This window comes from Pogona vitticeps, chromosome 4 (assembly GCF_051106095.1).
Source record: "Pogona vitticeps strain Pit_001003342236 chromosome 4, PviZW2.1, whole genome shotgun sequence".
Classification (NCBI taxonomy): domain Eukaryota; kingdom Metazoa; phylum Chordata; class Lepidosauria; order Squamata; family Agamidae; genus Pogona; species Pogona vitticeps.
In genome coordinates, this window is record NC_135786.1 from 201,489,558 (window position 1) to 201,516,590 (window position 27,033).

The 27,033-nt window shown below is 42.2% G+C and overlaps 1 protein-coding gene and 1 long non-coding RNA gene across 12 annotated transcripts in view; one reads left to right on the forward strand and one right to left on the reverse strand.

The window, feature by feature from the left end:
- C4H8orf34 (chromosome 4 C8orf34 homolog) overlaps positions 1–16,454 on the forward strand; it is a 107,743-nt gene extending 91,289 nt beyond the window's left edge. For 4 of the 11 annotated variants that reach the window (XR_012086918.2, XR_013545437.1, XR_013545438.1 and 1 more), the window contains 2 exons: positions 4,083–4,127; positions 4,791–4,870. Coding sequence is in view for 4 of the 11 variants with exons in the window: in XM_020812470.3 (XP_020668129.3) it covers positions 4,083–4,117 (35 nt within the window). In the remaining 7 variants the exon portion in view is untranslated. Of the gene's footprint in view, positions 1–4,082; positions 4,128–4,790; positions 5,849–15,954; positions 16,041–16,139 lie in introns of those variants that run through there. The other 7 variants (XM_078393803.1, XM_020812487.3, XM_078393804.1 and 4 more) reach the window with 3 other exon arrangements.
- Positions 16,455–17,349: 895 nt separating this feature from the next.
- On the reverse strand, positions 17,350–24,398 carry LOC144589351 (uncharacterized). The gene is made up of 3 exons (XR_013545441.1): positions 24,354–24,398; positions 18,954–19,020; positions 17,350–17,488 (listed from the first exon to the last, which is right to left on the reverse strand). It is a non-coding gene; the product is annotated as an uncharacterized LOC144589351 (long non-coding RNA).
- Positions 24,399–27,033: the final 2,635 nt, after the last annotated feature.

The following is a 27,033-nucleotide window of genomic DNA, read 5'->3' on the forward strand; positions in this document are numbered from 1 at the left end:
CCATCTTGTCTGGGTTCAGCCTCAGTCTGTTTTCCCTCATCCATCCCAGCACCGCATCCAGGCAGCACTAAGGGACAGGACAGGATCCACTGCAAAAGGATGAAAGTAGAGATAGAGCTGAGTGTCATCCATGTATTGGTTACCCAAAGCTCCAAAACCCCTGATGACCTTCCCCAGCAGCCTCATATATTATTTATTTATTTATTTATTTATTTATTTATTTATTTATTTATTTATTTATTTATTCCATTTATACCCCGCCTATCTAGTCATTGCGACCACTCTAGGCGGCTTACAACACAAATACAAACACAATGTGTGTGTGTGTGTGTGTGTGTGTGTGTGTGTGTGTGTGTGTGTGTGTGTGTGTGTGTGTGTGTATACATATATACATAAATTCTCATAATTAGAAAATTAGAAAAACTTCTACAAGATGGATAACAAGTGACATAACTCATAAGAAGGGAGGAAAATCAAGAATTAACTGGGAGGGAAGGCCTGGCGAAACATCCATGTTTTCAGTTGGTTTTTAAAGGTGCCCAGCGAGGGGGCTGCGCGAATCTTTGGAGGCAGATTATTCCAGAGGTGAGGAGCCACCGCTGAAAAGGCCCAGTTTCTTGTTTTTTCTTTCTGGGCCTCCCTTGGCATCAGGCTCCTCAGCCTCACCTCCTGACTCGCACGAGTGACACAGGTAGAGCTAGGTGGGAGTAGGCTTTCCGCCAAGTATCGAGGCCCTAAACCATTTAGGGCTTTATACATAAGCATCAAAACTTTGAAGTCAACGTGGAATCGGATGGGCAGCCAAGGCAGCGTGGCCAAAATAGGAAAAATGTAGTGGTATTTTCTCACTCCACTAAGGAGCCTGGCCACCGCATTCTGCACCACGTGGAGTTTCTGCGTCAACCTCAAAGGTAGCCCCACGTAGAGCGCATTACAGTGGTCTAATCTCGAAATTACAAGCGCATGAAACAAGGTAGTGAGCGCCCCCACATCAAGATAGGGCCGCAGCCAGGCTATCCACCACAGATGGAAAAAGGCGGTGCGGACCACTGACGCCACCTGAGTCTCCATGGTGAGCACCGGGTCCAGATGGATCCCCAGACTGCGGACCCCACTCTTTGTGGCAAGGGTCGCCCCCCCCAAACAAGAGGGAGTTGTCCAAGCCACCGATAGTGGGGGCACCCACCCTCAGAACCTCTGTCTTGTCTGGGTTCAGCCCAGCCTCAGCCTCATATAGATATTAAACAGCACTGGGGAGATAATTGACCCCTGTGGAACCCCACAATTGAGACTCCATAGGGCTGAGACACTCCCCAAGCTGTACTCTCTGGGGATGGTCCTCCAAGAAGGAATGGAGGCAGGCAAGCACCAGGCCACCAATTCCCAACTCGGAGAGCCTCCCCAGGAGGATACCGTGGCCGACGGTATCAAAGGCCGCCGAGATGTCGAGGAGGACCAAAAGAGATGTTTTACCCCTGTCAGCCTCCCTCAGCAGGTCATCATACAGGGCGACCAATGCCGTCTCTGTACCATGGCGCAGCCTGAAGCCCAACTGAAACAGATCCAGGGCATTCCTCCAAGAGAGCCTGAAGCTGATCAGCCACCACCCTCCCACTTTACTAATGAAAGAAACATTGGCGACGGGCCTGTAATTGCCAATTTCATCCGCCGCCAAATTCGGTTTCTTTCTTATGGGCCTAATGAGTGTCTCCCTGAGGGCAGGGGGAACCCTGCCCTCAAGGAAAGACCCATTAATTATCGTGGTGGCCCATTTGGTCATTGTCGGCCTGGCTGCTTTGATTAGCCAGGCCGGACAAGGGTCAAGGGAGGAGGTGGTGGCACAACAGCGATCAAGCACTTTGTCCACAGCATCTGGCATCACAGGCTGAAAGCGATCGAGGATCACTGGACAAGGCGGTGCACTGGACATCTCTGCTCGACTCACTGTATTCAAAAAAGGAGAGAGGCCGGCGGATGGCCTCCACTTTAGTTTTTAAAAATGCTGCAAGTTGGTCCGGGGAAAAACTAGTGGGAGGCCCATCACTCAGACCAATTCCGGATAGGTCGCACACTATACGGAATAGCTCCGCCTGCTGGTTGGATGCTTCGCTTATCCGGTTAGCGAAGTATGCTCGAGCAGCAGCCTTCACCTTAGCCAGGTAAAGGTTAGTCGTGACCCTGACAGCTATCCAGTTGTAATCCGTCGGGTTCTTCCTCCACATGCGCTCTAGCCTTGTCCTAAATTGATATTAAATAGCATTGGGGAGATGATTGACCCCTGTGGGACTCCACAATTGAGAGTCCAAGGAGTGGACAACATCTCCTCAAGCTGAACTCTCTGAAGACAGTCTTCAGGGAAGGATTGGAGCCAGGCCAAAGCCTAACCAGCAGTCCCCAACCCCAAGAGCCTCCCCAGGGGGATATCGTGGTCAACGGTATCAAAGGCCGCTGAAAGGTGGAGAAGGAACAGCAAGGACATTTTGCCTGTCGGCCTCCCTCAAGAGGTCATCTTGCAGGGCGGTCACCACTGTCTCCATGCTATGATGTGGCCTGAACCTGGAATGGAACGGATCAAGGGCATTGGTCTCTTCCAGGAGAGCCTGAAGCTGATCGGCCCCCACTCCCTCCACCAGCTTGCTAATAAAGGGGATATTGGTGACCGGACAATAGTTGTTAATATCATCAGCTGCCAGACTGGATTTTTTTCTGGCTAGGCCTAATGAGTGTCTCACTGACGGCAAGGGGGAACACTAGAAAGATGCTGTTTCTTTCAGTCACTTGCCTTGCTTGATTTGGTGAGGGCATATAGAGGAGGGCTTTGGATGCTAATCTTAAATAGGCAGATAAAGGAAAATATGCTCCTTCGGGTAAGAAAGACTATTGCCATTACATCCCCTTCTGCCATGTTTCCTATTTTCTGGATTAGTCATGTGTTGTATAATCCCCAAGGAGGAATAATGTTGTGAACGAGATGATATCATAATGCTGGATGGCAAATAAGTAGCCATTGTTTGCAGGGGTTTACCAGAAGATGCCTGGTAAAGTGATTTTAGTATTCTCTCTCTCTCTCTCTCTCTCTCTCTCTCTGTGTGTGTGTGTGTGTGTGTGAGAAAAGTGTATTCAAATTCACCTCAGCTATAAATTAGACAGCATTAATTAATGAAATAATAATTGCAGACTTTTCAAGCATAGAACACTTTTTGTATCATAAAATGTAAACATCGTTTTGTCAGTGTAACTTTTGGATTACCCATTTATCTTCAGATTTTAGCCTATGACTTTGGTACTGTGATTGCAATGTTCTCCAGAGCAACAATGTAATTATTCAACTTTGGTTGGAATACAAAATCAGGTGATAAGTGTACTTCCATCAAAAATGAAATGGGATGCAGAGTAGTTTAACCATTTTATCTACATGTGCAGTGAAAATGTCATTTTAAGTTTCATTTTAAAGTTGTGATGGAATGGTTCCAAATTCATCCTGATTCTAGAGCTAAATATTCAAACACTAAGATAAACCCTATTGGAGATATAAATGTTTAACCTGACCTTTAGACTAAGGTCAGAAACATGCCAGTGATCAGAAGATGAGCCCCTTGAGCTAATATAAGTGACTGTTACAGCAAGAGCCTCCTCTTTCCCTGGAATATGCAAATTAGATTCCTTTGTTTAGTCATCTGTCTGCAAAACTTAAGTACTGGATTTCTTTGTAGTTCAATTTCACACATCCCCAAAGACTGTCTCAGTAACCCCTCTGCAACACTAACAGATCTTTCAGCCCAATTATGGGCTATCTCTCTACTGCCTCTTTCTGGCCTGTCCCAGCCAGATAAATGGTATTCCAGGCTTTCAGGAGAGAGTTCCATTTCCTGTATTCTGAAAAGTTTTTTGTTAATTTCTGAATCCCACAATAATTTATGATGTTGTTCAGTTTTCATTGTCTTACTTAGTTATTATGAAAATGACAGTGTAAAAAATTAAATATAATTGTGATACTGCATAAGATATATATTTTAGTGAACCTATAACGTTAGTACTGCCTTGCTTTTGATTTTCTTTAATCAGCTACTTCATATATTTAGGTGAACCTGAAATAAACTTGACAGTCAACAAGTGAAACCTGAACAGTGAGTTGTGCCTGTGTTTCCACCTTCTAGCCATCAGCTAGCATGCTTTGGTACCAACTGTTCCCATGGAACACTAAAACCACCACCCCATGCACATATGCACATGCAGCAACCTGACCCAGGATCCTCCAAATTCTGTTGGACTGTAAATTCCATCATTTCCCATCATTGTCTATGCTAGGTAGGACTCATGGATGGTGCAGTCTAACAATATCTGGAGGGTACTCATTTCCCAGCGTAAACGCAAAACCACTGACACTATTCACTGCTACTTCATGTGCAGACATGCATTGCTTTTCACTGCTACATTATAACAGTGGCCTCACTGAACATCTTGTGTCTAGCCAGCTTCATCACAAACCAGATTTTCAGCTTTTCTTTATTAAAAGTCTATAGACAGAAAGGCAATGTGATCACACTAAATGTCGGAAAGTAAGATTTGCTTATTGGGACCAGAACATACTTTTAATATTATCTTTGAAGTCACAGTAACCTCAGATTGATGTTTGCAACTTCCTTCATACTACTTTGCAGATCCCTTGCTTTTCCCCACCGCTATCAGTACAATCCTTAAAAGCAAGAAAATTAACTAATTTGATACTAGTTTTTGAACTTTTAAATCGTACATTATATCTATTGTTTCTTTTTATAAATGTTTTCCAGGTTTGTGAATGATACCAGTGGAAGGAATGAAGAATGGTTTCCCATAAATCTGCAAGTGAAAAGATACTTTCACTTAATTTATATAAAAGCTTATTTTTATAAATTTAACAAAATGTCAGTGGGAGTATTTTAATGTACGAATGCTAAAATGCACTGCACCATACTTCTGTGGTGCAGTGGCCTTAGGTAAAGATGGTTAACAGTCACTTTTTATTATATAATCCTAATACAATATATTTTGTTTAATTTATACCCCTCTTATTTTGGATTGACATTTGATATATTAGATTTTACCTGTTAAGAAAGACATTTCCTTAAAGATTTTATGTCTTTAACTTGGCTGACATTTTCTATTCCTTATATTTTTCTAAACTATTACCATTTTTAAATCAATAAACATTTAAAGTATTAAACCACATCTGCCAGAATGTAGATACATTCTTCACACATAATTATTGCAGAAAGTGGCTGAGACAATAGATAGTAATGAATGAGTTATACCTCTCTGTGCATTCAAACAAGCATCACTAACAGTAATCATCTTTTTAATACACTTTTTACAGAGTTCTATTTCAATCCTCCAGAAAACATTAAATGAGCTATAATGTAGAATGCAGCATGCATAACATAACTGAGCTCTTCTGCTTTCTTATATGATATTATTTACCTGTATTCTAAATGGCTTAAGCAATTGACAATTTATTGTATGTATGTGTTTCAAACAGTTTAATCTATTCTGGGTCTGGATATAAAATTTGTGGAGAAATTTTCAATGAAGGAGCTGTTAAAATGAATATATTTGCAGAATCCATTTAACAATTTACACTGAAATCCTCTAGACATGTACATGGAAGTATGGCCATTAAAATGACCTATTTATTATGGATAGACATGCATAGGACTGCAGAGCTATTTGATGAAGCATGGGTTTGGTTTAGTGCCTTCATTTTTCTTTGATTTCTGTTTCTTAATCATAGCTACATAATACATTTGCCTGCTGCTGTTGCAATACATATGTTGTCAGATCAAAAAAAATTAAAAGTGAAGTTGCTGTCGCAGATGCTAAGAGTATGACTTATTTGTTTCTATTTTCAGTCATAAATCTGTAGATGTGTTTATGTGACAGATTTTATATACTGGATAATATTCAGACAATATATACAGTATATCACAGAAGTGAGTACACCCCCTGACATTTCATAAATATTTTAGTATATCTTTTCATGTGACAACACTGAAGAAATGACACTCAGCTACAATGTAAAGCAGTGAGTATACAGCTTGTGTAACAGTGTAAATGTGCTGTCCCCTCAAAATAACATAGCACAGAGCCATTAATGTCTAAACCGCTGGCCTCAAAAGTGAGTACATCCCTAAGTGACAATGTCCAAATTGGGCACAAAGTGTCAATATTTTGTGTGGCCACCATTATTTTCCAGCACTGCCTTAACCCTCTTGGGCATAGAGTTCACCATAGCTTCACAGGTTGCCACTGGAGTCCTCTTCCACTCCTCCATGATGACATCTCAGAGCTGGTGGATGTTAGAGACCTTGCACACCTCCACCTTCCATTTCAGGATACCCCGCAGATGCTAAAGAGGGTTTAGGTCTGGATACATGTTTGGCCAGTACATCACCTTTACCCTCAGCTTCTTTAGCAAGTCAGTGGTTGTTTTGGAGGTGTGTTTGGGGTCGTTATCATGTTGGAATACTGCCCTGCGGCCCAGTCTCCGAAGGGAGGGGATCGTGCTCTTTTTCAGTATGTCACAGTACGTGTTGGCATTCATGGTTCCCTCAATGGACAGTAGCTCCCCAGTGCCGGCAGCACTCATGCAGCCCCAGACCATGACACTTCCACCACCATACTTGACTGTAGGCATGACACACTTGTCTTTGTACTCCTCACCTGGTTGCCGCCATACACATTTGACACCATCTGAACCAAATAAGTTTATCTTGGTCTCATCAGACCACAGGACATGGTTCCAGAAATCCATATCTTTAATCTGATTGTCTGCAGCAAACCCTATGTGGGCTTTCTTGTGCATCATCTTTAGAAGAGGCTTCCTTCTGGGACGACAATCCTGGAGACCAATTTGATGCAGTGTGCGGCATATGGTCTGCACATTGACAGGCTGACCCCACCCCCACCCCTTCAACCTCTGCAGCAATGCTGGCAGCACTCATACATCTATTCCCCAAAGCCAACCTCTGGATATGACATTGAGCACAGGCACTCAACTTCTTTGGTCAACCATGGCGAGGCCTGTTCTGAGTGGAACCTGTCCTGTCAAACTGCTGTATGGTCTTGGCCACCATACTGCAACTCAGTTTCAGGGTTTTTGCCAATCTTCTTATAGCCTAGGCCGTCTTTATGTAGAGCAACAATTCATTTTTTCAGCTCCTAGTTCATTACCATGAGGTATCATGTGGAACTTCCAGTGAGCAGTCTGAGCGAGTGAGAGTGATAACACCTGTTCCTCCTTCACACCTGAGATTTGTGACACTAATGGGTCTCATGACACCAGGGAGGGAAAACTGCTACTTGGGCCCAATTTGGACATTGTCACTTAGAGGTGTACTCACTTTTGTTGTCAGCAGTTTAGACATTAATGGCTGTGTGTTGCGTTATTTTGAGGGGCCAGTACATTTACACTGTTATACAAGCTGTATACTCAATGCATTACACATTATAGCAGAGTGTCATTTCTTCAGTGTTGCCACATTAAAAGATATACTAAAATATTTATGAACTGTCAGGGGATGTACTCACTTCTGTGTTATACTGTATCTGTGAAGATTCTCAGTCATCCAGGTGAGGTTACCTGGAAGTTGAGTGATGGCAACTGGACTTCTTCTCATGGTGGTTTGAGAGAGGGGTCAGGGAAGCCATACATGTGTATATAGAAAATCCCTCACACAAAAGGGGTGGAGCCTTAGATACAATCTGTCTCTTATTTATCATGCTGTTCGTTCATCAGTCCCCAGGAAGATTAGGACCACATATACCAGAAAGATAACTGTTAACAATCGTTAACCACCCATGACAATGGGTGGAGAAGGACTGCAGAAGTGAGATTTTCACTCACCCCCAGTCCTTTGTCCTTCTATTCAGACCAGGGGAAAGTTAAACCAACCTGGAGGAGATATCAGGGGTCTTCTACCAACTCTCCTCAGATTGAAGAAGCTACTTGGATGAGTAGCGAAACATTTCAACCTAATAAGGAAGAAGTCCAGTTGCCAGATAATATTCAGGCAAGTAGTCAGGAGACTTGGGTTTGATTTCCCATTCAAATATGAAACTCAGCAGCGACCTTAGTTCAGAAGCACACTGTCAGCACAGGATTGTGGTGAGGACTGAGTGGGAAGGAGGAGAACCCTCTATATAACCTTGTGCTCATCGGAGGAAAACTAGACCCAGGAGTGGTGCAAAATGGCATGGTGCAGCCCCCAGATTCTACACAGTCGCCTACTCCTTATAGTGAACAGTACTCTAACAGAAAGCTGATAGCATCCTCTATTTGAGAGCTGTCCAGTCCAAATCCAATGAAAACAAAATTAAGAATGCTTGAGAATTTGTACTTTAGCAGTAGGGTGAGGAGTCATGCAAACCAAATGGTCATAGTGTTCCCTGCTATGGTGGCATGCATGGTATTTCTGATTAAGTTGCGGGTATTAGATGAAATTCTGTTGTGCAGTTAAGAAATCTGCTGCATAATTTGGTGTGCAACAGATAATGCCTACATAGATTTCTTAATTTATGGAAATACAGCTCTAAAAGTTACACTATTTGTGTAAATGTGCAAGAGGATTTCAGATCTTATTTCAAAATTTGTTTTTATAGAGATAAAATAGCACTTGCCAGTTTTATGCAAATTTGTTTTATCATTTAATAATGTTCTCCCCTGCTTCTCGCTTTGATGAGGCATTTCTCATTTCTTTGACAATCCATGAGTGGCTGCCCTAATTACAGAGAATCCAGCACCAATTACTAATTACCTTAAATGACAATTAAGTTTCTTTAGTTTCTAATAGACTTACTTTAAACTGTGCAGCTATCACATATTAGAAGGGATGAAAAAAATGTATTCTCAATCATCAGCTCTGTATCTAAAGAGCAGATAAGGGATTCATGAGTTCATTTCAAAATGTTGCCAAAGAATGTTCCTCAGGGCTTGATATACATATGCCAAATTGCTCCCCAAATGCCCTCAGTCATCATTCTCTTCCTGCTGATGTGTGTAATCCAACACCTAAGTACTCATAATTTTGATTTTAACAGGTACAGGCCTTTTATTCACATTCCAGTCCCATTCCTTCTTCTTATTCCCTTTACTGATTCTACTTTATTTTCCAGAGCATGTTATCTCTCTTGTTCTGCAGCTGGACAAACAGTTAATCTAAATTAAATCCCTTTCCCTTATCCTTGTTTTGCTGTTTGCAAAGAGATGAGGGATTTTTTTAGAGCATTTGTATATATAAATACCTTGGGAACTATATTAGCATCAATCTCAGCCATGGTTTCTCGTTCTCAGTTTAAGGTTGTTTGGAGGGTGATGTAATTTTTTTAAAAGCAGATCACAACAAAACAAAGGTCCCGTATTTGCTCTGTGAAGTGGGAAGGCAGAAGAACTGAGTCACCTCCCCTTTGAAGGTACACTTAGAAGGAAGCTTGATATTTTAATAGGAGATCTTTCCATCCTCAACAAGAGCTACCCATTTTGAAAAAGAGTGGGTTTTTTTTTTTAAATTCTTTGGGTCAGTTCACTTATCTTTGATGCATGTGATTCAAACTTTCTTCCATTGTCAGCCTCGGGTGAACCAATGACATAAGAGGTAGTATATGAATAAGTTGACCATCGAAATGATAATTATCATATTTATCAATTGAAAGAAGTTGGGAAAGGTTTGACTTTCTTTTGAGCCCCACCACATTCCCAAAATGTCTAAGAAATATGCTAACAAGAACTGGAAGAATAAGCCAGGTTACTAGAGGGATGTTTAATAAAGAGGAACAACCCTACATCTTGCATGTAGTTTTCACACATCACGCTCCATTTTTGTCATGAGTGCGTGTGAATTGCATTTATCTGCAATTACAGGATAAGGTAAGCACATAATTGTGGTATTGTAAGCATGTGATTGTTCTTTGACAGGTTTGTGCAAAAGCAGACCAATTTCCACATTTTATTATAAGATGTGTCACCCTTTAGAAATCTTTCAAGTAATGAGGTTTTTGTGGTTGACTTCTTAAGTTCCTGTTGCAAGTCATTCTATTGCAGATTAAGACATTTTAGCCCCCCAAACATTTTAGATCTAATGCCATAAGATCTGTACCGGAAGGATGCAGTCCATTAGCTGCATAGTGGGAGAGAAATAATTGAAGGATGACTGTAGAAAGAGAGAAAAACATTTGTGTAATCTCTTCAACGAAAATGAATAGTTTCCCCAAAAAAGGAAATGGCCCCAGTGCTTCTTGGAAGGTTTAGGTCTTTGTGGAAGATGCAGTTCTTCAGGGTAATCTACACAGAACCTAATGAGCAGCAAGACTCCCACAAAGATAGGCCTTGCTCCAGGTAAATGAAATACAGGTGTTTCTAGGTATGTGTCTATGGGCAAGAACTCCCAGAATTCTGCCTGGGGATGTCTTGGATAATTCTGGGGGTTGGAGTCCAAGAACATAGGAAAACCAAACCAAATGGCACACCCCTATTTTCATGTCTGTCTGTCTGTCTGTCTGTCTGTCTGTCTGTCTGTCTGTCTGTCTGTCTGTCTGTCTGTCTGTCTGTCTGTCTGTCTGTCTATAGCAATGTTTCTCAACCTTTGAGTCTCCAACTGTTCTTGACTCAACCCTTAGGAGTCCCAGCCAGCATGGCCAGTTACCAGGGATTCTCAGAGTTGATGTCCAAAGCTGATGTCCAGAGTGGGCCAAAGGTAAAAAACAAAACAAAACAAAAACAGACTGAGAAAAAAGAAGGAAGTGGAGGACAGAAAGAAAGAATTATTATGTAATTTTAGGTAATTTATTAGGATGTACATGTGTACAGAGCACAGAGTGCTGTCCTCTGAAGATGCCGGCCACAGAGACTGACAAAACATTAGGAAGAACAACCTTCAGAACACGGCCAAAGAGCCCGAAAAACCCACAACAACCATGTGCATGTGTGTTTGTATGAGCATGCATGTAGAAATATATATTACAGTTCAAAACAGGTGAACACTTTCACATACAATTCATAATGATAACCATCTAACTTAATGAAAGCAAACATCTCTACAATTGTCATGGTCACAAAGCTAAACTAGAATTGTTATTCTCTATCTTAAACAAGAATGGCAAGTGAGTGGTTTCCATTCACACCAATTATGATTTCTGGTGACCCTAACAGGGTTTCTGAGGTATGTGAGATATTTAACGAGTGGTTTTTATCATGTAGGAACTTGGTAGCGCTGTGGGATAAACTGCAGAAGCCTCTGTGCTGCAAGGTTGGAAGACCACCAGTCGTAAGATCAAATCCACGTGACAGAGTAATGTGGATTTCCTGTTGTTTGCCCCAGCTCCTGCCAACCTAGCAGTTCAAAAGCATGCAAATACGAGTAGATAAGTACCACTATGGTGGGAAGGTAACAGCGTTCTGTATCTAGTCATGCTGGCCACATGACCATGGAAACTGTTTTCTGACAAATGCTGGCTCTACGACTTGGGAATGGGGATGAACACCACCCCCTAGAGTCGGACACGACTGGACTAAATGTCAAGGGGAACCTTTACCTTTACCAGTATCAGTGCCACGCCCTAATGATTTTCCATGGCTAAGCAACAATGATAATAATTATAATTATATTCTGTCAAGTTGATTCAGATTTATGGTGACATTTTCAATAGTTTTCTATGAATAAAGTACTTAGAAGTAGTTTAGCATTACATCTAGGGGTGCTATGGAACTGTGCAGTTTGCCCAAGTTTGCACAGGTTTACTCTTCTCCATGGAAGTAAAATGGGGTATCAACTTCCAAACCTCTGGTTCTGCAGCCAGGTACCCAATTCACTGAGCTACCCAGCTTCCAACTTAGAACAAAACCTGGTACCACCTAGTGAGTAAATGATGCAGTGACATTACCCACATACCAGCCATTTATTTTTCCTGCTAATATTTACATCAAGCCTTGGGACTTCACTAACAGGAAAGACTTGGTAAGAAAAATTTTAACAGAGAGGCAGCTTCATTTTATGCTTCATTTTAATTCACCTTCATGCCTCCATTGTAAATTGTTAGAGTAGGGCTCTGGAGACCTCAGTGCAGATCTCCACATAGTGATGGGAACTCATTGAAAGATGGCAATGGTAAACCCCTCCTTGAACATCTCAGAATCCTCAGTACCTATCCCCTATTGGCATATGTTAGAAGCTACTTCATGGCACATTACAACAGGGTCAAATAGATTTCTAATTTATAGAGAGTACACAAAAATCATCTTGGCAAAAGGGACTGCCACTGTCATGTCTCACTGGACTGATGTGCTATCACAAACTTTTCAGCAGGAGGTTGTACCAAAGGTCTACAACCTCATGTTGGAAGAGCTATGAGATTGCAGCTTTTCTAATGCAGCTTTCATCAAAATGTACCAGGTGCCACAACATTTTGGTTTTTTGCTTGTTTGTTTTTGGTTTTGCCTGATATGCTGACACAAACTAACACGGGTACCTCTTCCAAAACGACAGCTTTTCTTTATTGTTTTGGGAAAACTCAAGCAGAATGGGTTCATAATATCAAGGAGAGTGTGTTCTTAGCCACAGTAGTTTTTTAGGGACATGTCACTAAAGTCTGTCTGTTGACGCTGCAACAAGAGTATCAAACAGAATAGCATAAAGAAATGGGAGCATTCAAATTTCTCCTTAGCATGTGATCTGTGCCAAGGACATCTGTAGTGCAGTGAATTTTGAAGCAAAACGGTGATCTATTAAGGCAGGGGTCCCCAACCTTTTTCAGCCTGTGGACTGGCTGGGGAAGGCGGGACACCCCCCGCTCATGTGCATGTGTGAGCACGCTTATCTGCATGTGCAAACAGTGGTGTGGCACTTGTGCGGGCACACGTGTGCTCGTGTGCATGCATAAACAGTGGCATGGTGCTCACAAGGGCATGCTGGAGCACGTGCACAGTCGCAAACAGGCTGTGCGGGGGTGAGTGCATGCGGGGGGGGAGGTCTGTCCGACTCAGGTCACAGACTGGCACTGGGCCGCAGACCGGGGGTTGGGGACCTCTGTATTAAGGTGAAACTGTGGTCTATTAAGGTGAAACCAAGGGATTTACTTTGTGTTACACTGAGATTCTGCATGTGTTTGCCAGGAATTCTATGGAGAGACAAGCCATTAATCTGACTCTTGTTAGTTCAGTAGCATTTGTGCAGTAGCCTGCAAAAATAGCTGTGCTATATGAATACTTTGCACAGGATTTTCAGTGAATCCCTAGACTGAAAGAAATTCTGAAAGGGTGCACATAGAGTGAGATGGGTTTTTACAAATAGTAATCCCAAATTGATAATATTGCCATCTAAAATGGTCTGGCTTGGCTTGTTTTTAATTTCACATTTTTGTATGACTGACTGAAAAATTAGCTAGTGACTCAAGCTGATAGAGAAACAAAATAAGGGGCAGCCTCTGATCCTTTCAAAAAGCCACTACATAATTATAGTGATGACAGCAAACATTGTGTGTGATTTATAGCCCTGCAGCCTCTATTTAATATTCACCATATGGTATTTCTCATCCCATACTTTGCTCAAAAGTAGATTGGTAAATCCAGGGATTTTTACCAAGGGCAAGGACGGCACACTGTAGCACATGGATTGATACTGAAAAGGTCTGGTGATTAGATAGTTCTTTAATTTCTTAAAATATAGCCCTGGGTTCTCAGCCTTCATTCTATTATATCAGGATTGCTGAAGTGTAAAATATGGGCCTGGCTTTGAAGTGTATGCTTATAGGATACTATAACAGATATCAGGGAATAAAAAGCATTTAAAAACAATCTTTAAATACATTTCAAATGTGAATTTTAATCACTTAGGTTTATTATACGTATAAGGCAGGCTAATATTCAGTATAGATCACTTACTGATCTCAAATGAATGCATTAAATATTTTTGGCTCTATTAATTGTGCCCCTTTCAGATAATAAATGACATCAGGCAGGTGAGAAAGAAATTTCCTTGAATCAGTTCCTAGGACAAACTTTCCTTTGTTTTAACTAAAAATGGGCACACAGTGGCACAATGGCAATTTATGATGGTTTATGGTTTGCGGTGTCCATGAACCATGCTGAAGTTTTCAAAAACAGAACTGGTTTGTTTTTCATTCAGTTTGAGCCCATCTCTAAATGAAAGGGGACTTTCTGTCTATCTCAGCTACATAGAACACTTCCCCTTCATGGATTTCCTACCCTGTGCCCCCCTTCATGGACTCCAGAATCTATCTCACTTGCTCAGAACCCCCTTTGTCACTGCTGTGCTGCCCAACTGAGTAGGGCAGTAGGCTGCCTGGGGCCTATTGGGCTATATATAAAAAACCCAATAGATAGCAAAACTACACTTCCCACAATGCCCTAAGCCCCTCAGGAAGCACTGGGGTAGGAAATAAGCCCCAGATAGCTTATTGTCGTACTCAACTGGATGGTGGTGGTAACGGGGAGGAAGAGGAGGCCCAGAGCTAGTAAGTTAGGTCCTGGCGCCCATGAAGAAAGGCTTTTTATGGGTGGGATATAAAGTGAAATGAAATAGCACTGATGAAAAAAATCAGCATTTCGTTTTTCTTCGTGAAAGAATGGTTCCGCAAACTGCCCATCAAGCAAACCATGGGGTTGTGTGGTTTTTTTTGGTTCATGGTTCATTTTGTGCCTATCTCTAGTTGTAACCACTAGTTTAACTATTTCAAAATGATGGAAAATATGTATCAACAATTGATACTCAAACAGACCTAAATTTTGAATGATCAGCAATTTCTTTCTTAGCAAATGTTAGTAAATTATCAGTCCCCCCCATTGTCTGTTTTACTTGTACGAAATGTTCTGTGGTGTTGTTTGTTTCCAGCAAACCACCTACAGCAGTAGGAAACAACCTGTGGTTCTTCAGATGTTCTTGGCCTTCTCATCTCATCAATCCCAGAAGGCATGATTGGTATTGGATGCTAAAAGATGACAGATTTGAAGGACATGGGATTTTCACCCTGGGATTTTATACAGCAGAGATCAAAAGTATTGCACCCATTTCTGCTCCTACTCAAAATACTTTTTTTTCTGGGGGTGGGGGAAATCAACTGAAAACACCCTTAATGTCCTCTCTAGTGGATGTAACAAGCAATTTCACTACTCCATTTTGCTCCACCTGAGCTGTTCTAAGTGACTCTCAACTTAGAAAACTATCCCCCCCAGCACAAAATAGCTGAGTAGGCCCCAAAATATGGCAAAGTTGGTTCCACTTTTTTAGAGGTCTCAAAGGAACTATTGGAGGAAATAAACATTTTTTTAAATGGAGGGGCATGGAAGTCTGGAGGGGCAGCAGTGCTGAGGGGGACAAATATATAAAATTAACTGACAATTTTAGAGAGCTAGAAGGCACAAGGGGGCTTTATAGGCACAATATATTATTTTTTAAAAAATCCACCAGTTTGGGGTATGGGACGATTCTGGGTGTTGGAGTGATGTATCTACCCTGTGGATGCCAAACCTTTCCTGCACCTTGCCCACAGCAGCCTATAGAAGTTGCAGTTCACAACTTATACTCACAACCTAATTTGCAAATCAAGGTCTGCCTCCATTTGTGCATGCTTTTCTCTTTAGCTCTGGAAGCCTTAATATAGTTCTGTATTCCCAACCACACCCATTATTTTAAAGGTGGGGAGTTTGTTAGAGAGCCTCATGGTGCAATAGTTAAACTGCTGTACTGCAGCCAAAACTGTGCTCACAGTACAGGGTTCAGTCCCAGGTAGCCAGCTCAAGGTTGACTCAGTCTTCTTCCTAGGTTAGTAAAATGAGTACCCAGCTTGCTGGGGAGGGGGCAATGTGTAGCCTGCATAATTAACTTCTAAACTGCTGAGAGAGAGTACTTTAAGTGCTATAGGGCAGTATATAAGGAACATGCTTTGCTTTTTGCTTTTGTTGTTTTCCAGATGTTGGATTACATCTCCAATGATTCCCAAAAGCCAGGCTAGCTGTGGAAGATCAGGATTGGAATCTAGCATCTCAACAACCACAGGTTTGCAAACACTGTGTTATATTCTTTCTCTTGGATTGTCTTTCTGCCATTGACTTGATTCATTTCTCTGACTTTCCATTTTCTCTTACTGTTATTCAGATACATCAGTCCAGGTGTCTCAGTGGAAAAGTTCCAGCCATGTAAAGGTTCAACTCCTTCTGCCCAGAGCAGGGAAAGTCTACTCTTTTTCAAGCCAGCTCCCAGAATCCTTCAGCTAGCATGGCCACAATTACACAATCACAAAGTAATATCACTTCTGTAAACAAAAAACTTTGACCCATCAATTGAAGGGAACTGAAAATGTTATAGTCAAATATTTGAATCAACCATGTTTAGTCAAAATCACTTTTCTTGCAGTTTGAACCCATTGAGTTGAGCCCTAACCTTTGGAACAATTAAAAACAAATTTGTGAAGATGGCTATCATATCCCTTCTTTAAAGTCATATTTCCTGGTTAAATATACCCAACTCCTCTAACCTTTACTGACATGATTTCATTTCCAGGTCCTTCATCATCTTTGTTTCCTGCACAGCTAAGTTCAGGCATTTAAAAACTGAAGAAATTCTATAGCTATCGAAGGATAACTGATTTTTAAAAAGCTGGCACAGAATAGGATATTGTTTCTGTTAAGTTTAGTAGACATTTCTTATTGCTGCCTGAACAGGTCACCTTGTATTTTTCCCTCTTTAGAAAAGTAATATTTTATTCACTAGAAATAAGAGCTCTCGTTTTTATTTGTCATGGTTCAAGTAAGTACCAAGTCACTGCCAAATCTGCTGGAATAAATCTCAAAGCCAAGCAGATAAGTCATTCTTTCTGAGGTCAGCTTCAAGGTCTATTAACCCCAAAAGATTTTTTAAAAGGGCCAAGATGAAACTTGATGTAAATTTAAAGAATCCAAGACACTCTGGGATTAAATGTATTTCAGTTTATTCCTTCATTTTCTCACTTTGGCCTCCTGCTTTTTCTTGGCAATATTAGTGGTGATTTGAGCAGTTTTACAGTTACGAGCAATGAGGAATCCCTAGTTTGTTCAGTGAAGGAAGAGAGATGATTACATGTGAATACAGAGAATATTGGTAAGGCCACCACGTTCCAAAGTGAAAAGGCATTAACACATGTTATCGTTACAGTCAGACATAGCTTTTAAAATATTTTCTAGTTAATGATTGTGTTTATAGTCGTTAAAGGATATCCACATAATGCTTCTGTCTCTTCTGCAAACAGATTATGAAGTCTGGCTCCTTGAGTAAAAGTACTGTAAATGGAACATGTGAAGTCAGGTAGCTGTAATTTACTGTTTCTATGTAACTTTAATATCCAATCATTCAACACTAATTTGACTCTTGAAAAATAGAAGCAAAGGCATATCTTGATTCCTTCTGCCCATTTTATGCAGAATTCTTAGAACCTTGTTAGATCAGGCACTCATTCTGTATCACTCACCCTGCAAGAAGAACAACATTGCAAAATGAGAAAACATGCATTTACCTTAATGCGCCATATGACCTTAAGTTTCTTCCCTACTTTTCCCACTCTGTCCCTATTTGTCATGCATGAGCAAGGGACTCTAGGGATTCATTCCTATATTGGGTACATGCACACTCATACTTCCTGAGCAACCTGCTGCCACTGCCGCCACCACTGCCACTGCCTTACTTTGGAGAGCAAACAAGCATAAGGTTTCAGGTTTAACCTGACATCTCCAGGTAGCATCAGGAGCTGCAGCTTTTTCAGCCAACTCTCGTGCCACCTAGTGCTTTCTCCCCACCATTGCTTTGATCCGGCTGTGCAGCTTTTTGTGCTCCAGGTATGGGTGGGACAGTGAAAGATAAAAGGATGGAAGAAGTGGCGTGAGAAAGCATAAAGGAGGTGAAGAAGAAAGGCTAAACTCTGGCCTCCAACAAATCTGGAGTAAACTGAAATAAACAAGCATTTCTGCTTTCAGGAGAAGACAAAAAAGCTCACAAAGTCATAATTTGTCACTATTAGAACTGAGACATATTTCATATCAAGTCTCATCAGTAACTGATCAAATATGTTTTTCAGAACAAATGAGAAGAACTCATAGTCTCTGTCAGATTCTATAGTTGTTCCCTATTTTTATTTATTGGATTGCATCAGGACTGGTTGGGCAGGATGGGCAATGGATAGTGAAATTGAAGGCAACAGGAGGCAGCACCAACTTATACTGCTTTAGTTATCTTCTTCCTCCCTTGCAATAACTTTACAGTGCTCAGTAGTTTAGGTATCCATCGTGCCTCCTTGATGGCCCATAGAGTCCCTTCTAGCTCTGCAGTTCTATGATTATTATTGGAACACTGTTGAATCAAACTGACCTGCAGATGAACCTCAAAAAATTGATTTGCTCTCTCTGTTCTCTAAAACATTAGAATATGTTTTAAACCTGCTTCCAAAAGATTTTTAAATCTGTTTTTTATGACTTTAATATCGCTTAAATAATTTTGATCTCCCTGTTGTAAATCACTTTGGGAGTGTTGTGGGCAGAAAAGTAACCAAAAGAGGGAGGGCCTTTTTTGTATAACCCCTGATGGGACAAGAGCCTGTATTAAATTTAGACGTTAGTGTCAGAGAATACTTGCAAAGAACCAAACCCCACCTATAGCAACCCCCCCAGCTCCTCTTTGTCTTTTTTGTTCTCCATTATCAATGCATCTTGGAAGCCCCTACATGCTAGCAATCAGTGAGACTGAGAAGCTCTCACCCATGTGAGCTCCATAAGACTGCATTGTTCTTTTTTCAAAAATAACTTTCTTCTTCGTGGTTTCTGTGAGTGCACACTAATGGGTTAAGTCTGCACCTGCGCAGAGGTCTCCGGAATATTCTAGAGCTAAAAGTTCGCTAGAACCACCCCCCTGTAGCCCATGTGGTTCGCCCATCCTAGCTATTACCTCCGTTCCTTTTTTTCCACTGCTGAGATCTCATCTCCAGAGCTTCGCTTAGTTGAATTGGTTCATTCTGAAATAAAAATTAGATTGTTCCCGTCAAATTGTTTATATTCCTTGTTGATTCTATTGATTATCTTCTCCAAAAAAATATCATTCTTTGATCATTTGGACTTGCTTCACCGTTACCCCTCTCCTTCCTTTCTTCTCTGTTTTGCTTCCTGCCTTTTATGGCCCCTACGGGCCCTTTCAAAAAGTGCATCTCCTACACAAACAAACTCCCAGACTCTGACGGTCACCATGCTTGTTTATTCTGTCTGGGAGAATCTCATCAGCCATCCAGTTGCTCCAATTGCAAGAATTTCACAAAGCAAGCCATTAAACTTAGACAGCAAAGACTTTAATCCTTCCTCTGGGAACAATCCCTTTGACCACAGGCCAAAATGGACAGTTCTTAAACTCCTCAGTTGCCGGCTTCTTTAGCCGTGACCTCACCATTACAATCTCCAAAACCTAAGGCACAAAATCCAAGTAGTCTGGTTCCACAACACATTCCATCTGGGATCCAAACAAAAACTGAAGTCCACTGGTACGAAACCAAAGAAGTCAAAGACACCTCTAGTGGGTGAACAACTTTCCGTACAGCAGTCGTTGATACAGAGCCACCCTACAATCAATTGGATACCAACAAAGAATCCATCCCACCAGTCTCGGATCCACCCTACAATCAAATTGGATATCTGCAAAGAATCCGTCCCACCAGTCTCCACTCTTCAGCAATGGAGAAGGAAGTTGTCCTTCTCAGTGGAAAAGGACAACTGCCTTCTCCACTGCTTACCAGATCTTCATCATGGGCAGATACCTTGGCTGAGGTACATGCATTAGAATATTTGACCTGTTCGAGCCCCAAATCTTTGGTTGGCTCCATATCGGGGTGTGAGTCCAGATCACCTATTCCTGATCCAGTTACAGTCAAGAAAAAGAGATCAAAACTCCACTATACTGGCTGCTCCAATATCGCCACTTACCAGCCTCTGTGTCATTCAGGGCTGTGGGTATAACAAAGCTCAAGGGCTCGTAAACATTGACCCAAGCACGTTACTCATTTTGAGCCTCCACTATTCTTCGAACCGCCGGCCATTCCATACTGCCATTTTCGTTGGTATTGACAACACAGTATGGAACATTCTTTGACCCTTCGGTATGCGTATCGCTACCCATCAGACATGTCTGCTTCCTCTCCCCAGTACTAGCTGGACCATTATGAGGAACCCTTGGACACAGACTGTCTTCCTGCTCCAGTACCAAAATCCCATACCGAACATCGCAAACAGCACGCAGGTGCTACATCGGCACAATCACTACCTAAGAAGCCTAAGACTTCCAAACACTCGCTACTGGCTTCATCTCAGGACCAAGCCGCCTTGACTCCAATTTCATCTAGGGACCGAGCTGCCTCAGCTACAACTTCATCCCGGGACTGATCCTCTTCGGTACGGGCTACAATAGTTTTTGCTGGACCGTCACCTGATACCGGTCATACCGCAAAGCCTCAGAAGAAAACACCAGACGTTCCTCCACTATTGGTACCACAAAAACGTGATGACAGACCATCTAGTAAACATCAATGAGTCCAGCACTCTCCTGTTATGTCTGAGTCCTCCTCAGTCATCTGACTCTGAGTCCTCAGACTCCTCATCTTTCTAACAATCTCCTTCTAATCTTGCAACAGCGGACTCGGATGTCGCAGATGCCAATCCTCCTTCTCCAGCAGAGGACTTTGTGTCATATTCCCAACTGGTCCAGCACATAGCAAAGGCATTGGACCTTGACATCCACCAGCCCACCCAGTCTGAATCCAACAAAGTTTATCATGACATTGAAGACGACCAAATACCACCCCTGCATATGGAGTTTATCCCATCATTAATGAAATAGGTTAAATAGTCATGGGCTAAGCCCTCTTCGATACCACAGATCTCTCAAAGAGTGGAAAATCTTTACAAGACACACGGTACCGACACTGAGTTTTTCTCCAAGCATCCATTACCGAATTCAGTTATTGTAGATACCACTCAGTAGTGGTCTTGCAACCGGTCCAGCGCCATCCCAAATAATAAGGAGGGCAGGAAATTGCATATAATTGGCCATACATAGGGTTTATTCCCTGGCTTTGTTTACGTCAGGGCTGCTAATTACTTTGCAGCTATGCGGGCATACCACGAACACATTTGGAATTGGGCTTTACCGATTCCAAAGGCAGCTCATGCAGAGCTGAAATCAAGGGACCTTTCTTTCCATCAAGAGGCCATGGTCTTAGCATGTCAAGAAAGGATAATGGCGCGGCACATCACAGAAGTGGCATCAAAACATATGGTCACTGCGATAGCCTTAAGAAGGCATGCCTGGCTTCGATCAGCTAACATCTCGGAAGACTCCAAAATGCGTATCGAGGACTTACCTTTTGATGGTTCCAGGCTCTTACCACTTCCCCTCCTCTAATTTGCTGTCCACGTGCTATCTTCCTCATTTTTTGTAGATTCTCCAGGAGGAAGATAGCACGTTCTTATTGTATCCATCCCTATTACAAATCTCAGTATTACCAATGGCAACGACAGTGCCCATTCCAACAATACAAATCATTTCCAGAAAAACAACAATACTTACTGCAGCAAACCTCTTCATACCAGCCTCGACAGCATAACCAGTGTCAGTGCCCTTTCCAATCTTTTAGGCATCCTGACAAGAAAAACTAGCAGGGCCTTTGACTCTCCAGCCCCTTTATCTCCAATCCTGTCCCCCACTCCTGTCACCCGTCTTGCACCACACTTTCAAGCATGGGCGTGCATCACTACAGATGCTTGGGTACTAGCAATCATTGCAAGAGGCTATGCCATAGTATTCCTATGTATTCGACATCCTCGAATTATCCTAACCCATTCCTCCACCGCTCTCAAGTTAGAAATCCAATCTCTACTTTCCAAAACTGCCATATCACCCATCACTCCAAATTCATCCAACCCGGGTTTCTTCTCCAGGTATTTCCTTGTCCCATAAAGAGACAATTCCCTATGTCCAATCCTAGATCTTTGGGACCTCAACTACTTCATTATTCAGCAACGCTTCTGGATGGTGACTCTAGAATGCATCATTCCTTTGTTCCAACAGGGAGACTGGTTCTCAGTCATCAGCCTGAGCGATGTGTATTTCCACATAACCATCAGACATGACCACCACAAATTTCTCCGCTTATCCCTTGGGCACACTACCTACCAATTCAATGCCCTACCATTCGGCTTGTCTACAACACCGGGGGTGTTCACGAAGTGCATGGCTCCCGTAGCAGGACATCTTCGCACACTCAGAATCTTGATGTTCCCTTACATCAACAATCGGCTATTGGTAGCTCACTCCCAAGCCCAGGAATTCAAGGACATTGCGCTTACTCTGTCTTTTCTATCCGACCTTTGCCTCAAGGTCAATCACAACAAATCAATACTTACTCCCTCTCAGAGGGTAGACTACATAGGTGCAGTGCTCAACTCTCACCATGCCAAAGCCTTCCTCCCCCAGGACCGCACAGTCAAAATATGCACCTTTGTGGACCATTTTCGCCCATACATCTCTGTGACTGCTCACCAAGCATAACAACTTCTCGGCCTCATAGCTTCCCAACATGTGAGACTGAAAATGCGCTCATTACAGACCAGGTACCTGTCTCTCTTTGAACCACTTCTTGACGCACCTACCATGCGCCTACAGGTTACCCGCGAGCTTGCTTACCAGTTCAAGTGGTGGATCATGCCCTCCAACCTCTTCCTCGGTCAACCCTTTGCACCCCTCCTATTGACAACCCAGGTGACAACCAACACCAGCCCCGTTGGTTGAGGGGCACACTACAGAGACCTTCACGTTCATGTACCCTGGTCTCCACAAGAAAGACTTCTTCATATCAACAATCTGGAGTTATTAGCCATTTTCAAGACATTCTGTGCCTTCCTGCCAATCATTGCAGGCACCCCAGTCAGACAACACTACAGCGCTATATTATATAAACAAACAAGGAGGCACACATTCACTTCCCCTCCTCTAATTTGCTGTCCAATTCTGGAAGTGGTGCCTAGACCATCACATTTTTCCTATGGCTGAGCACATTGCCACACAGGACAATGCTTGGACAGACCATCTGAGCAGACGAACTTCCCAGATGCACGAGTAGTCTCTTGATCAGGACGTGTTTCTCCAATTCTGCAAAGATTGGGGCCAACCCGAGATAGACACATTTGCAATGGAAACGAACAGAAAGTGCACCAGCTATTTTTCAAGGGCAGGGACTGGCCAGGGATCCCTAGGAGACGACCTCATGGTACCTTGGAGCACTCACCTCATCTATCTCTTCCCTCCAATAACACTCCTCCTGCGAACCATTGTCAAACTGAGGCAGGACCAAACCAATGCAATTCTAATTGCCCCATACTGGCCAAGACAACTGTGGTTCACAATGTTGAACTCCATGACATCTGAATCCATTCGTCTACCTTGTCTCTCTCATCTCCTCAAGCAACACTGCAGACAGACCTTACATCCCGACCTCCAGTCCCTACATTTGACAGCTTGGAGAATCTTACCTCAATAAATACCATCCTTTCACATTCCAGGAAACTTGCTACAAATCATCTCTATTCCTACAAATGGTTGGCTTTTCAAAAATTTACAAACATGACTTTTCAACTGCACCAACTACTCTTAGAGTGGTATTGCTCTTCCTCTCACTTATTTGATCATCAATTATCCTTATCCACACTTAAAGTATACATGTTAGCTATCATGGCACACCGACCGCAAGACTGCTGCTGCTTTATTATTTCAGCATCCTACTCTGAAGAGATTCCTTTGAGAGGTGGCCCACCTTAACATTCCAAGACTGTCCCCTATGCCTCAGTGGTCCCTACATACTGTCCTGCAGTGTCTCTTCCTCCCTTCGAACTCCTCACCAACTCGACAAAGCATCTGCTGTCATTTAAGGTCCTGTTTCTAGTAGCTATCACTTCTGCCCATAGAGCATCAGAATTGGCAGCTCTCCGCGTTGACCCTCCATTTCTACAATTCCATCTAGATAAGGTCACCTTATATCCAGACATCTCCTTCCTTCCCAAGGTAGCTACTGATTTTCACGTTCGCCAACCAATCATTCTGCCTACTTTCTTTTCTAAAGCATCCACTGGTGTTGAGAGATCACTCCATCTTTTGAAAGTGCGGCGTGCTCTTGCTTTCTGTGTTAACCGGACTGCTTCCTTTCGGAAGTCTAAGGGCTTATTTATCTCTCCTCACCCACCTCACTGAGGGGAGCAAATTTATTTGCAAACCATATCAAAATGGATTGTGCAAACCATTCGTCTGACTTACCAACTTGCCAAGAAGCCTCTTCCGGACAATATCAAGGCTTATTCCACCAGGGCATTAGCAATGTCTACTGCCTTTCTCAGAGGTGTTCCAGTCTTGGATATCTGCAGGGCTGCCACTTGGTCACCTCCATCAACCTTTGCATCCCATTATTGTCTGGACATACATGCCAAGGCTGTTGCAGTTTTTTGACGTACAGTTCTTTCTTCAGTCTTTCCGTGACGTCCCTCCACCTATAAGATAAACTTGTTAGTCACCCATTAGTGTGCATTCTCAGAGACCACAAAGAATAGAGGTTACTTACCTGTAACCCTGGTTCTTTGAGTGGTCATCTGTGAATTCACACTTCCCGCCTGTCCTCCCCTCTGTCCGTCATGTCTGTCTCACATTTTGAGCAGCAGCGGTTTTGGGGAACTGACGTAATCCCTAGGAAGGAGCGGATCCCATGGGCTACGGGAGTGGCAGTCCTAGCAAACGTTTAGCTCTAGAATATTCTGGAGACCTCTGCACAGGCGCAGACTTAACCCATTAGTATGAATTCACAGATGACCACTTGAAGAATCAGAGTTACAGATGAGTAACCTCTCTTTTCTCATTGTGCCTTCTCTGGGAGGATGGTCCCACTGGGGCTGGTGTTTTGCTGGTGCATTCTGCCAACCTAACTGTCACGGAGATATCAGATCTGGCATTCTGTTGACAAATCTGTCAAACCTTATAGTCCATCAACCAATTATTCCAGGATAGGATTGTGTCTTAAAACCACATGCTTACCTTTGGCATCAGTTCTGCTGCAGTAATTCCAGGGCCAAATTGAAGAGGTTCAGGCTGTAAAATGTGTTTTTATTTTTCCCCTGCCACTGCTGCGTTATCATTTTGTCTTTACCCACTAGAATTGCAACAAACTCCTAAGTTACTTTCAAAGCCAAGGCAGGCACATTGAATTTATATTTTCAAAAACCACAATAGTTAGAATATTTTATACATGAAAGCATTTGAAAGGCTGATCTCATCATCTTTTGCTCAGTCCCCTTTCTACCCCTCTTCCCACTGATCTTACAATAGTGGATTGAAACCAGGCTTTCTGCTTGTAACACTTTAGAGATCTGATTTTCATCAGTGATACAGCACTGGAATGCCTGATATGGGCTCTTGAAGAATATTCACACAGGCAAAGTCATGCCATCCTTACCTGGAAGCTACCTGTCTGCCCATCCCCACCTAAGCAACAACAGTCTGTCGACCTTAAATTCCACTTAGGGATTTTTTAAAGGATTGCTTACATCCCTTAAGAAAGGATTATGATGCATTCAGAGTTGTAATAATTATGATCAAAGCATATTTTATAAATTGGAATTAATTACAATTTTAGTGCTGGCTCATGAACAATAAACCTGTTCTTGTAGGGAGCCACATTATACATTAGTGAAAGTTCAGAACTTAATTTCTCTCTGATACATATTTTTGCAGGGTAATAAATAATTTCATACAGACTTTGTGGCTCTGCGTGAGTATCTTTTTGGCACAAGTTTACTTAAAAATATAAAACAGACAGTAGCTGCATTTCACAAACCATCCTCCCCCTCCCCCTCCATTTTATAGTGTGTAAATTCACACAAGGAAAGGAAATTTGGCAAGAGAGCTAAGTAATTAAAGTGAGATCCTCTGAAAGTCATAAAGGAACTAATAAGTAGGGAAATTTGTTGGCACTTGGCATCTTTATGTTGAACGTTATCCTTGTCGGTTTTCAAACAAACCTTGCATGGAGTCATAATCAGAAGCCTTATTTGGGAGCTTCATTAGGAAACTTATTTCATCAGCTTCATCAGAGGTCTTCTTTTTCAATGTGTAATATAGGGAGGGCAACTTGTGGCCATTTATTTATTTATTTATTTATTTATTTATTTATTTATTTATTTATTTATACATACATATATACCCCGCCTATCTGGACTACCAGACTACTCTAGGCGGCTTCCAATACAAAATCAGACAATAAAACACGGGTAAGTACATGACAATTCAATAATAGCTACAATGAAATAAAGGATAGGGAAAAGTAAGAAAAAAAAATAAAAAATCAAGAGTTGGCTGGAGGGAAGGCCTGAATGAGCAACCATGTTTTCAATTGGGTTTTAAAGATGCCCAGATGTTGTTGAGTGAAGTTGTCATCATAACTGCCGCCTAGAGTGGTCTCATCATCATTAGCCACCTAGAGTGGTCGTCATCATTAGCTGCCTAGAGTGGTCTTCTAGACCAGATGGGTGGGGTATAAACAAACAAACAAACAAACAAACAAACAAAACAACAAACAAACAAACAAACAAACAAACAAACAAACAAGCAAACAAACAAACAAACAAACAAACAAACTGGTAATGGTGTAATGCTGATTACAGCTAGTGGGTAATGCAGTCCAGTATCATTTGGAAGAAGACAAGTTTCCCATCTGTAGTTAACATATGGGGCGTGAAATACAAAGGGCTGGCATGAATGGACCTCCACCACACATCAGCCTCTCCAGCCCTATGAAAACATTACACAGAGGATCCTGGAACCCCAGTGAGCTGGAGTGTAGAAGAGAGGTATGATCGTTGAAAATTGGGTGGAGCCACCTGGTATGACTGGAACCCTTCTGCCCATGAGGAAAGCTGGATTTCAGATTAGAGTGGAGATAAAGATATTA